This window comes from Canis lupus, chromosome 20 (assembly GCF_003254725.2).
Source record: "Canis lupus dingo isolate Sandy chromosome 20, ASM325472v2, whole genome shotgun sequence".
NCBI lineage: Eukaryota > Metazoa > Chordata > Mammalia > Carnivora > Canidae > Canis > Canis lupus.
Window position 1 is genome coordinate 35,489,351 of NC_064262.1, and position 13,119 is coordinate 35,502,469.

A 13,119-nucleotide genomic window follows, 5' to 3' on the forward strand; every position below is an offset into this window, starting at 1 on the left:
GACTGGCATACCTTTGTTTTCATTTTATTCCCCCGGGGCTTGAATTTTTACATGACTTTGTATTTTTCTTGTTATTGATATTTACGTATGGGAAGAATATAGTTGGTGGATGATCCTATGAGTTGGCTCAACAGTTTTGTGGATTTAAGCAGAATATAAATAAATGAAATCATAAGGAAGGCCACCACCAGTTGGAGTTCCCACCATTTGGAAGGCAAGCTCCTATCAAGTGGACAATTAGTTGAGTGAAATGGCCGGGGACTGGACAGAGGGCTGAACAGATGAGCAAGTTCTTTCATTAATCCAATGACTGGCTCTGGGGCCTTTCCCCACGCTAAAGGATAAGATGGGTCAAGACAGCATCTTACCTTCTTCAATGGTTACATTCCCTCGGAAGAAATATTTCCCATGACCTCTGGAGAGCGCCACACCTAAGCTGTGCAGAGAAACAAAACAGACCTTGAAACCCATGGCATCGACTGGAACAGACTTGTGGGTTAACTTTTTATTTTCCACGTTCTCATTTCCATTTCATGTTCTGTAAACAACTTTTCCAACAGTTTACTTTCAAAACCCCACTGATTATAGTTGGTGTTGGTTTTTCTTACGTTCAATCAGCTGCTTCAAAGCAATTTCTGATTGGAAGCACCAGCAGCCATGGGCTGCTCTTGTGTGTTTGTAGAGAGGTGTGGCAAACTGCTAGCCCTTCTCTTGGATACCCTTGCCAGAGCCACATGCCCTGCTCTTCACCGCTACCTTACGCACCCCTACCCTACATCCAGCCACAAATAGGTCTTTCCAGACCCTAGAGTTTAGGACCAGGGAAAATTAACGCCCTTTCAAGGACAAAAATGAAAACTTCCACTACCACTAGCATGTAGCCACATTATTGTGTTGTGGGCTTCTGTGCCTGACCCTCTCCCTAGTCTAATAGCTGTCCCCCCTCCCACTGACACCCCTCATGGGCTTGATTTAAGCTCCTTTCTAAAAGAAAAGAATATATTTTGAAAACACGGTCTCTTCCTTTGGCAAACCCACTTAGCAGTCATGTGTTCTCTCAATTGCTCTGCTTCCAAATGGAATCAAACTCATGATCCCTGGCAGTCCAGGACAACACAATGCCATAATTTATTTTTCAGATGAATCTACAGTCAGTAAATTCTTTCCCTCCTTAGCTCTGTGAGACACCAGTTCAGGAACGTAAAGCAGCCCCACCAAAATAACTTCTTACAGAAGCATTAGAACACTAAGGTTAGAGTAGCAGGAGACTATATTGAATGCCACATGCGTGTCTGAAAGCAGGCAATAGGGCAAAGCCATTTTTTCTGGACTGTTACAGAGAAATAACAGGATTCAAAGGTAGACAAGCACAGAAGTACAGTTCAGAGAAATTAAAACGGAAGCACAACATGTAGGGATGGATATGCTACCTCCTAGTTCGAAGGCTTGTTTTTTGATCATGGAAATAAAAGGTGAAATGGAAGTCACTGGGCAGGAAGTTAGCTAGATGGTTAAGGACCTGATAACCCTCTGAACTCGTCTCTCCACCCTTAGCTGGAACCCCCAAAGCTTATTTGCTTGATAATGAGATGCAAAGCCATGACAAATTGAGTGAGTTCTCCTAGGTGAGCCTGAACCATCTTCCCCCTTCTGGAAAACAGAAACAAAAGCAGCCTGGGAAAAGCCCCTTCCTCACTCTTTCCAGCCTTTTGGCAGGGTGTTTGGTTATCTTCAGATGATGAGCTCTGAGAGCGTCAGCAGGTTTTGTACAAACACAACTGATGGATCTGATGGAATGTCCATGTATTATGGTCAGCTCTACCTGAAAGGAGTACCCTTGATGTCTGTATAATAGTAGTCATTTGTCATCACCAAAACCCGTTTCTAGATTGAAAAAAAAAAGTCGTAGAGAGAAGAAAACATGGTTAGTCTGCTAGGTGAAGCTTTCAGAAATAAATAAAAATAAATGGACACACTATGATCAGGTTAACAGTACTACATGAATCTTGTTTGAGATAAGTAAAGACAAGAGAAAAATGATCTCAGCGAAAGATATTTATTCCAGATAGAGCTTTCAAAGCTAATTTTTCACAGTGGTTTGTTTTAAATTAAGCAGCAAGAATGTTTGAGAAAAATGTACCCCTTTGTCCACTGTCTTCTTCACCTCCATGGAGAACTTCCCAGTCTTTCGGTTTACCATGGCGTTTCTTAACTAAAATGATAAAAGAAAATTGGTATCAGCTCTTCCCCTGGTTGCATGTCATCTGGACATCTTGCATCCTCCAGCTTGGGAGCACATTTGGTGGTTTGTGCAAAGCAGAGGTATGACAGGGCCGGGCTGTGTCCCCACCAAATTGTGGGCGCTTTGGCACCAAGTCAGCATGCTGCACTCAGCCCTCTGAAATAGGGCCTTGAAGAATAAACATTCAACTGCTGCCATACCAGGGGAGAGAGGCTAACAACAATAAATGACTTTCAACTTCAATTTGGGGTGCTCATGTGAACCTCAGGGCAGCACCGAGGAAAAAGCCTGTGTGCTGTGGATGAAGCCTGAGAGTCAGAGAAGTGAGCCCCAGCAACTGCAAAAACACTTAAGAAGCAAAGAACGTCTCTGGGGACAAGTTGCATTTTCAAAAAGGGTATTAGTTTTCATGAAGAAATCACTTTTAAAAAAATATAATCAAGGTAAAGATGTATTTCTACACAGTGGGGTTTTTTTTTCTTTTTCCTTTTTTTTTTTTTAAGACCTACTATTTAGAAGATAAGGACTTCTTTTCTAGAGCACGAAGCATCTTCAAATGCTCTCAGAGAAATCTGAGCCCGTTAATGGTCTCGCTTACGGTGACAGGCAGTGAACGGGGTGACTCGGTATCTGAGTTTTGAAGGTTCCTTCCATCTAGGGACGGGGAGCCTCACGCCCTCCCCTCTGCCCCTGGCTGACCTCTTCTAATTATGTGTGGCCCTTCTGTGGGTTCAGAGAAGGACCGCAGACACAGTGATGAGAGATGTGCCGTCGTGGGCACCAATGGGAGACGAGGGGATGCCATTGAATGGAGTAGGAGCAAATGCTGACATGCCACAGCCTGTCGGGAAAGCCTCTTTCTCGGCCTTTTTTTTTTTTTTTTTTTAAATCCTCTCCCCTCTTCTCTCCTTTGAGGAGCTTGACTAAGATCTGGCCGATAGAAAACTGCAATGCTTGCAAGCAACCTAAATTTGATTCGGGGCTGTCTAGATTTGGGTTCACATTCCCATCTTCTGTGAGAGAGAGTAAAAAGCATAATTTTTAGCTGGAGGCATGTATAAAATAAAACATATATTTTACTCTAGATATTTTTTAACAACACATAATGGGCATTTCTGGAAATATTTTCCCATTTTAACTTTTGTGGTTTTGGATGGGGAGAGCTGGTCCTAATTAAGTCTACTTTCTAACTTTTAAGCACGGCTCGATTTATCTTTAACATGGTTTTCATTTTTCCTCTTTCTGGTGCCTGCCTAAAGCCATTTGGGACCTTCCCCTCTCACATTCCCCAGGCAAGTCGAGATTAGGTAAGCCTCTCCGTGAGTCCATACCACCCCGCCCCCAGCTCCCAGTAGCACCAAACCATTAGCATCAGGGTTTGGGCAGCGCCAAGGCCAGGGTCACTGAGGCTTTCTGGAGGCAAGTGCTCAGATGACGAGTCCAGGCTTTCTCTTTTCTTCAGTTTTAATGAGCATAGATTACATTTACTGAACACCTACACATGGGGCACGATGGCACTGTAATGAAGGACTCCAGAGCTTATGATCTTAAAAAGAATCACTTACTCTTTCAGTTCCTTAGTTTCCTTCTCTGAAAATGGAACTAAAGACAGCACATCTCACAGAGTTGCGGTGAGAAGTAGATGAAGGGATTACTTCAAGGAGTGCCTCATCCTCCCTAAGCATCCAGTAAATGTTAGCCATCCCCCACCATCATCACCACCACCATCATCTTCAATACATCCCCCCCCTCCCCTTAAAATGCCAGACCTTCCTCAACAGCTTAAGGAATCAGGATTCAAGCTTGAGTTTGCTTGACAAAGATGCCCATGCTCTAAACCAACATTTTTCAAACTTTGTGAGTCATGTGAGAAATACATCTTACTCTGTGATGCCCTCCGATGTCTCCTATTTCTATAGATTTCATGGCTTTTAAGTGCTTCTCATGGACCGGTAATGGACTTTGTGACCTCCTGGCAACTCCCGCATTAAAACTGCTGCTCTTTACCACCTGTGGGTGGGCGCAGACCAAGGAAGAGGCAGCCCACGGTAAAGAGAAATAACCCAGGGTATCAACACTCAAGTCTTACCAGTGACACAGACCACTGTTCTGTGAACTCTCTATAGCTCCGTTTCTTCCTCTCATTCATTCCATCAAGGAGTGTTCTGAGCGAGGACTCCCAGACCCCAGGGATCCCATCAGATGCTGTGTCACTTTGTTAATCAGTTCTATAAAGCCCAGATAATACTGATAGATACTGTCTACTGAGCTTTTACTATGTGACTGACAAGGGTTTTAAAGCCCTCAAAATAAGGCACCATTATTTCCCTATTTTACAAGTGTAGAAACTGAGGCACAAAGTTGTGAAACGTGCCTATAGTCGTATGGGCTCTCTGCCCCTTGAGCCCATGCTGTAAGTATTGCTTCCCAAATCAAGAGAGAAAGTATTTGGACAAACTTAAAACCTTAATATAACAATTGTATAGCAAGAATACAAAAATAGTGTATTGTTATTTCTGGATCTATATATGTGTGTGTGTGTGTGTGTGTGTGTGTGTGTGTGTATACACATATATACACACACACACATATTTAATTTTTTGAAATCACAGTAAAGGTTTTAAACTGGACCATGCAACAGTCTTAAGTTTTAATTTTCCAGTAGGTTCTCCCACAGGCTCTAGGTTCTGTGAACTGAGGCTGACAGGAAGGTGGTTTTTGTCCTTGTTGTCATGGGAGGGAAGGGGGTTTTGTGTCTTTTCAGCAGACTGTGCGGTGAGTTGACAGCATTTTGAGATAAGAACAGTTTAGAGATGCCACTTTCCATTGGAGGAGACTGAGGTTTCAGAAAGGGAGCAACTTGCCCCAAACCCTATGGTGAGTCAGTGGCAGCACTGCCGCAGGGGCAAGCTTACAAGACAGGATGGCAGAGGCACCCAGAGCAGAGACCAGATGGCAGGTGGTAAGGAAGCTCAGTCCCCACTGGGCTGTCAAGGGCAAGATCAATGGTGCTCTCAGAGCTGGCCAAAGAGCCCTTGAAGTTGCCACTCCTTGGATTAGAGCAATGAGCACCTGGCCTGGTGGAGGAATATTCCCGAACAAGTCTGGATGTGCCCATATGTTTGCATATGATGTAGTCAGTTAAAAAAAAAAAAATCACATGTGATTCACAGAAGAGCAAATTAAAACATCAGTGACATGCCTTTATTTTTCCCTATCAGACGCAAGTGTGATAATGGGGTGGACATTAAAGCAGCTTTCACCACCAGTGTGGTTGATAAAATAAAGCTCAAACATCTTCAAGCTGTGAACAGTTTCCTGGTGATGGTGATCAGCTCCCTGGTCTCTCTGGGAACCACCCTCCTTCTCCAGGGTCCTATGGTCTCCCGGGTCATATCTGTTTCCCCAGAGCTCCTAGGGAGTCTGTGTCTCTCACCTGCACCCCAAAGCTGCAACAGCTTCACTGACCATTCAAAGTACCCACAAGTTGACCACAAGCTGCTGGTCACACTTCTGGTTCCATCCTGAGCCTACGGCTCTTCCTTGTGTGAGAGCTCATTAAGGAAACTCTCCCCCAGAGATTCACTGATCGCCTTGCATTTTATGTATGAGGATATAATGATAGCCCATTCTGCTAATGGTGGTTTGCTATCCACCTCAGAACATGAGCCTCACCTTTCCTGGTGCACAGGCGGCATGCACTTCCAGGCCCCCAAGGACATGCAATCTGGGCCAAGTTAACAGATTAAAGGGGAAGGGAGAAGCAGGAGATAAACAGGTCTGTCCTTTCCAAGCAAGCATTTAACCAGAATATGAAAACAGACTCGGGCCCAGAGCATCTGTATAACAAAATCAAAATCTTCTCTCCCCCTCTCTCAATCTGTCAGGGGGGCTGTGCTTGGTTTGGCGACCCAGGGCTCAAGCATGAGCTGTAGAGACACTAGAGTGGGTGTAAACAAACTCACTGGGTGCAGTTCTCAGAAATTCACCCCAGGAGAAGAGGCTGACGGGGCTTTAGAAAGAAAAGACTTGAAGGAAATTTTCCACAGAATCAGCCCAGGTAAGGAGAGATGTGAGTTGACTGGAGAGCAGTAGAAGAGGCTCACGCTGCAACAGAAGGGATTTCAGGTGGACTGGAGGCAGAGTCTGACAGGCCAGTATTTGCAGCACCACCCCACGGCGAGCATTTGGTTAGCAGCTGGGTGCAAGGACTCCCCATCTTGGCTGCGTACCCCCCAGGGGAGGATCCCAGAAGGCACTCATACAGAGTCTTCAAGGACTCTTGGACTGAAGGGCTCATTCTAAGACCTAACCAAGTGGTCAAGAGCTTTGGCACTAGGCTGCCTCGGCTGGAATCTACATGGTGTGCCCATGGGCCAAATACTCCCTGCCTCAGTTTCCTTACCTGCAAAATGAGGTTAGCAGTAACACTTACTTCATAGGACTGTTGTGTAGGATAAACAAGCTCACCTGGATACAGCACTTAGAACAGTGCTGGCATGTAGGAAGAATTAAATATGTCAATTATTATTATCTCTGTTAGAGTTTTCTCTTCATAAATATAATCATGTTCACTGTGGAAAGTTTGGGAATGACTACAAGGTAACAGAAGTAAGAAAAATGTCATCCTTAATTCCTTCCACCATCTCTGAGAATCTATAACCAAAGGATAAACACTCTTTTAAAAGATATTTTTTCCTTCCCAGAGGTGACCAATACCAGTGATTCAGACTGGGCCATGGATATCTCAGGGTCCCTTTCTGGCTTATGGATCCCCAAAGATCTGTCCTACTCATTGTATTGCTGATGTGATGCCTAAGTCACCTGGAGCCTGGGCCAGAAGTCCTATTCATCCACCTCTAAATGATTTCTAATTTTTCTCTTAAGATTTTAATTTTAGCCAGTCTATTTTGCACATGTTTTAATAGTATAGTATATGTGACCTCACAGCTTTTCTGGAAGGACACAGGGTCTATGTTATAAATACCATCATTACATCTGATAAAAGCTGAGTTGACAAGAGAAGTAGGATGTTCCTTCCAAGAAGTTCTCTGCAGCTGTTAGGCTTGAGCTGCTTCCTCCTCAGTAGGCTCTGCTTGCATAGTCTTTCCCAGGCCTTGACTGAAAGCCTCTGTCTGCTACTTACATGCAAACCCCAATGGTGGACATATGGGCACGTGGGATCATGTGCAAACATTACAAAGCTGCTCTGTATAGGTTCCAGTATTCTCCAGTCAATGGCATGCAAATCTCTAGGAGAGAAATGGTGGCCTGAGTTTTCCCAAATGCGTTGGTGATGAAGGAATTCACACTTTTACTAAGTTACATTCCTCAAGGAAATAAAACAAGAAACCCAAACCAGAGAGACCACGAGAGACTACTTTGAACTTGTAGGAGATGTGGGAACTCTGAAGGTGGACACTGAAAACCCGGTCCTGAGTTGGATAAAGGTGAAGAACATGCATAAGAGGCTGGGAGTCTGATGCTCTGCAGCTCCAATGAGAAAAGAAGATCAGGTTAGGATACCACAATTAATAAAAGGAAATATTAGCTCTCTGAAAATTAACTGGAGTGCAGGCAATGGTTAGAGTGCAATAAATCTCTTCCAGTACATGATATGAGGACTCTAAGGGGAGAATAAGCATAAAGCAGTTTGCCTCCCATATTCATCCGAATGGATGGGATGATGGGAGGGGGAAGCATGTTAACAACAAGGTTCCAGCCTTCTGGGAAAAGAACCAGAAAGGTCCAGTGAAGTAAAAATAAAGCAACGGATAAAGTGAAGATGGAAGAGAAAGGAAAACAGTTGAACAGGCTCTTCAAACCCTCATGAGACAATTTAGCAGCTGTACATCTGTGGGACATTCATTAGTGAGAAGGTTACCCGAGGATTAATGCTGATGAGAATAGTATAAAGAATAGCCACAGACATTCCCCATGTCCACACAATGGTATAAATTCACTTGCATCTTTCAGCATATTAACATATTTAAGATTCACAACATCTCCGTGATGTAGGTACTATTACCATCGTCATACTCTTTTTACTGGGTAAAAAGAACAAAAAACAAAATTGAAGCACAGAGAGGATGATACCATGCTTGAGACCAACAACCAGCAAGTAGCTGAGGTGGGATTTGAACCCAGGCAGGCTAATGCCTGGGGCGGTGTGCCTCACAACTGCGCTAGCCCGCTAGCTTCTTAGTAAGAGCAGGCTGAAAAGGGAGTGTGGACATTAAGCGCGGTACAGCCCAAAGACCTCAATGACCACATTTCAAGAACAAGAAGATGTAAAACCCTACCAGGTCACCGAGCTGACCCAACGGCAGGCCACTGGAGTCTGGAAAAAGAGGAAGTAGCTTTTTATCAAACAGCAGTTATTTTGTCTTGAACTTGAGTTGAAAGAGTCCTAGTAGAGATGAAGGAAATCCTCTTGCATTTTATTGGCCAGGAAGAAAATCCAAGATTTCTGGTAGCTGAGGCATCCAGGGAGCAGAGGACATGAAGAGGAGGGAATGACCACAGGAGAACCCAGCTGGGGAGTCCAAACGGTTCCCCTCAACATCTGGTTGGAAAGCAGGACAGACTGAGGAACAGACACATGCCATCTCAAGGGTGAAACTGAAGAAAGGACCTGGGACAAGTGAAGGACGGTGTGGGCAGAGAACTGTGGTCCTGGCATGGACACACCACAGAGAAAGAGCGAGGATCCAGCCAGGAACTCACGGGAAGTGACAATTTAATTAAGGACAGTCTGCCTACGTTCACGCAAAGGCAGCCATGTCGAACAAATCTGATTTATTGAGGAAATCACAGGAAGACGGATGGGGTTAAGTCGTGGGCATAAGGAAAGCTTTTGATACAGTGCCGAAGGCTGAGTCTGTGTGGGGAATAAGCGTGTGTGCTACTGCTGTGTGGCCGGAAGGGGGAAGGCTGGAACAGCCAGGAAATGGACCGCCAACCATGTAGAAGGGAGGTAGGCCTGCTAAGCCCTGGGCTGCTCTCTGAAAGCAAGGGCTGTGCCCGTGGCATCCTGACAAGTGCATCTGAACCTGACTTTACGGTGGGCAAAGCCTTCTGCTGCCCACACTTAGGCCAGGCTCCCCTGAGGGTGGCAGGATCCATAAACACCACCAAGGAAGAGTCTGGATTAATCCACAATGGAAGAGACCAGAGCCTGACAAAGGGTGGTTTTAGCCAACTGCGCAAAGCAGGCAGGTGGCTGGCCTATCTGCAATCATTCCAACCATTTGAGAGAGTTATAAACTCCAAATGCCGTAAAGAGGGCCCATTGTCTTCATATCCCCCTGGTGGCCAGGTGTCCTCTGGTGGGCCTCTCGGCCAGCTCCTTGGGTGGCCTCCAGGTACAGAACTGGGGACAGTGGAGCCCCCTAATCACCAGCCTTGAAAACCAGTCACTTACCACATCATCCCGGTCTTCCCACTCCACCTCAGAGAGGTCAACACTACTGTAGTTGGGTTTCCTTCGCTTTTTTCCTTCTTCATACTGGCAAGGAGAGAAAGATAAAGAAAACAAAACATTTCCATGAGATCATCAGCCAGGGCAGTCTTTATCTTCCCAAGCACTGTTTCTCAGACAGAGACTATGAGTGGAGGGATATTGGAGAGAAGCCCAGCAGGGTGGTGCAGTCCTAGGGATTTTAATAGCTGGAAAGCTGAGGCCAGTTGTCAGAGCTGGGGAATAAGAAGTTGACTCTACTTGATATGAATTTACCTACTGGACTCGTTGGCTCCACATCCACCAGAAACAAAGCAAAGACTCTCCCCTCTGCCTGGATGGCAAATGTGTGGAAGAGGGGAGATCCTTCTCTACTCTAAAGTTTTAAAAGCCACCCCTTCATGACACAGGAAAGGGCTTTTCAAGGGCTTATAAAAAATCTAGTTATATCCCTTTGTTTCTACCTCCATTCCTACCTCCTGGCTCAAACCTGCCCCATACTCCTTGACTAAGAAACAAAAGCACTGGTCTCCACAGTTGGGCTCAACATCCTGGTAACATTTTGTAGACCCACAGAGCCTTCTACTTGCTATCACAGAGGCCACAGCAGTACCAAGACAAGTATGGTCACTGTCCCCGGAGTAGATGTAGGTGTGGTGGAATCACTGCCAGAGCTAATGGCCATGAGGGCATTTCCCTCGAAAAAGCTCATGAATGCTTTAAGAACTGGGAGAGTGGTTTTCATTTTTTCTCCCTAAATCACTGGTGTTAGTGACCCCACAAGCCTACCATTTTGTCCACTGGACATTCGTGTGTCTGGATGTTCCTGTGTCTCAGGGCTTTTAATGCTGGTTGTTGGGATGTTTATAATGTAGGAAAGTCTGCCCTCTACTGCAGGCTAAGGATAAGCAACCCCTTTACAAGTTCGTAAGATACGGCCAATGGCGTATTGGAAAAAATATCTATGTATGTAGTTTTTTTCCCCCCTTTTTTGCTTTTGTCTCTAAGTTGGTCATCTTTGGATTGAATTGGTAAGATTCAAAGTGAGGTTTGGTGTCACTGTTTTAAGACCCCCAAACCATAGGTTACCATTTTGGACACTACTTGGCTACTGTGGAGACAGGTGCTAAAGGCACACCGGTGTGAAGGAGAGGATCACTGCCGATACATTGAACCAAACAGGTCTGAATGGGGCCCCTCATGGAACCCAGGGGACAGAGACCAGACAGGGTAGATCTGGGGGCACTGTGGGGCCAAACAAGGTCCAGGGGTTTTCCTGGCCTCCTCTTCTTCCTGTCAAGAGCATTTCAGGAGCCCTGAGATGTCTCTGGAGGGTGCCTACTCTACCACCCAGGAAGGCTGCATCATCTTTGAAGGGCAGTGGGCTCAGATCATGTGGGTCAACCACCCGTCCACTTTCTTCTCTCAGGTTTTCCAATTAACAGATGTTCAAGGCCAGTTTTACGGCATCAGATCCACTGCAGATGAAGAGGAGGGAAGTGGCTCCCTGAGAGGCCACAATAAATGATAGCAGATTCACAGTTGGATCCTGTTATGAAAACTTTGTGTGTTCATCATAGCTCTGTCCCTTGCAAGAGCCAGGCTGGGGCTGAGTGGGAGGAACAGGAACGAGGTCAGTAGAGTTATCACCCATGTCTCATAGTGAGGAGATGTGATGAGGAAAGGGGCGCATGATGCCAAGACTTGACATGTCCCCTTGAGAGGCAGTCAGACACTCTTGGATTTCTGTTAACTGTCTTATGGCCCCCATATTCCATTTTGGTAAGAACCATTACTGAGAGCCATTAGGTGCCTTAGAAGCTCACACAGCCTGGCTTCTGAGCATTAAAGGTAGAACTTTCATAGTATCTTGGGTGGTGGCTGTATCCTTTGGTCATTTCAAAATGTTTATTTATGTATTTGAATATATTTATCAAACACCTCATAAGGACCAGGTACTAAGGATATCAATAAAGCCAATTAAGCAGTCTTTCTTTCTTTCTTTTCCATGGACTTGCTTCCAAGTCATCATCCTTAATTCTGCCTTTTGAAGGTCAATTTATTGCCCACCCTGAATACAGGAAAAGAGGCTATCATAAGTTAAATAATGGGTAAAATGACACATTAGGTAAGATTGTACAGCCAGTGTGGGGCAGGACAGCAGCCCCTGACCAAATTTTCACATCTGAGCCTCATGTTATTTCAAATATTCTTAAAAAAATTAAAAAAGACTCCCAAGGCCCTGAGCACCAAATGTTCCCTCAGCCTCAGAAAGCATCCACTTGTGTTTGTGAGACAAAGTGGTTCTGCCATTTACTGGGCATGTGATCCTGGGCAGGGGGCCCAGTTGCTCCATGCTCCCTTTTTCTCAGTTGGAAAATAAGAAAAGCTATAGTACCTCCATGCAATGGTAGGTTGAGAGAATTAACTAGATACTGTATATAATTGACAAACACATTTCTGGCACAAAATAAATCCATAATATATAGCTAGCATAATTCTTGAGAGCCATGACCTTGTTGGCCAAGACACAGGCTCATTGTATACAGTTGGCTAATATGTCATTTCCTTGAAATGAAGGGGACCCATTCAGTGATTTGGCAGGTCACTGTTCTGTAAACCATAGGCAGGAAGGAGATGTTTGTTGAAGATGGTTGTGTCAGACAGTCACGTTCATACACCTCCTCCTGGTGTATATCTTATGTGCCAAGACATGTGTACTATATCTCAGCTGGAACTCAAGACTGTCGCAGCAGAACAATTCATACCTGTGCTAAAGAACCCAAGTCCTTGGTATTTGGCAATTCTGTAATCCACAGAGAACCTTTGACTTCTGACCGTTCCTGGAGGTCTCTTTTTTTTTTCTTATCACCACTCAAGAAATTCAGTACCTTGCACTTCTGATATTCAGGCAACATGTAGGGTTTAGAGTGCGAGGTGAAGAAGCATTCACATTGTGCTAGTCCACAAGCCAGTGAGTCTAAATATTTAATTTCACTGAAAGAAACAGGTGGGACTGGGGATAGCCACTCTGGAACTCCATCATAGGAATGTTCCCCCTACAAAGTCTACTTAAGCAGGTATGTGACACGGGTCTAAAACACTTCCCATTTGGGTCTTTATTAATGAGTGAGCTCCTTTAGAGTACAAGCAGTAACGTAGCAGAGTGATTATTCTGAGTGAGAGAAAGAAAAGTCAGTGGCTGTTGCATTAAAAACAAAAACAAAAACAGGTTGAGGATAATGAGTAAACTCCAGCATAATGACCCTACAGCCACCTTTATCTTCTCTCCCATTAAGAGAACATATCGGAAGGCTAGAGATTAGACCTTCATAAGGAAGACACTTGTGCTGTGTACTGCCACTCATCCTCCACATTTTCCTGGGTAATTGCCTTGTTTTGTTGCAGGGAAGCCCTT

General features: G+C 44.9%; 1 protein-coding gene across 11 annotated transcripts in view; it reads right to left on the bottom strand.

The window, feature by feature from the left end:
* The window catches only part of CACNA2D3 (calcium voltage-gated channel auxiliary subunit alpha2delta 3), a 945,794-nt gene that overhangs the window by 170,666 nt on the left and 762,009 nt on the right, over positions 1 to 13,119 (bottom strand). For all 11 annotated transcript variants that reach the window (XR_007404330.1, XM_049098270.1, XM_049098267.1 and 8 more), the window contains 4 exons: positions 9,666 to 9,749; positions 2,141 to 2,212; positions 1,823 to 1,884; positions 369 to 436 (listed from right to left, as the gene is read on the bottom strand). Coding sequence is in view for 10 of the 11 variants with exons in the window: in XM_049098270.1 (XP_048954227.1) it covers positions 369 to 436; positions 1,823 to 1,884; positions 2,141 to 2,212; positions 9,666 to 9,749 (286 nt within the window). In the remaining variant the exon portion in view is untranslated. The remainder of the gene's footprint in view (positions 1 to 368; positions 437 to 1,822; positions 1,885 to 2,140; positions 2,213 to 9,665; positions 9,750 to 13,119) is intronic.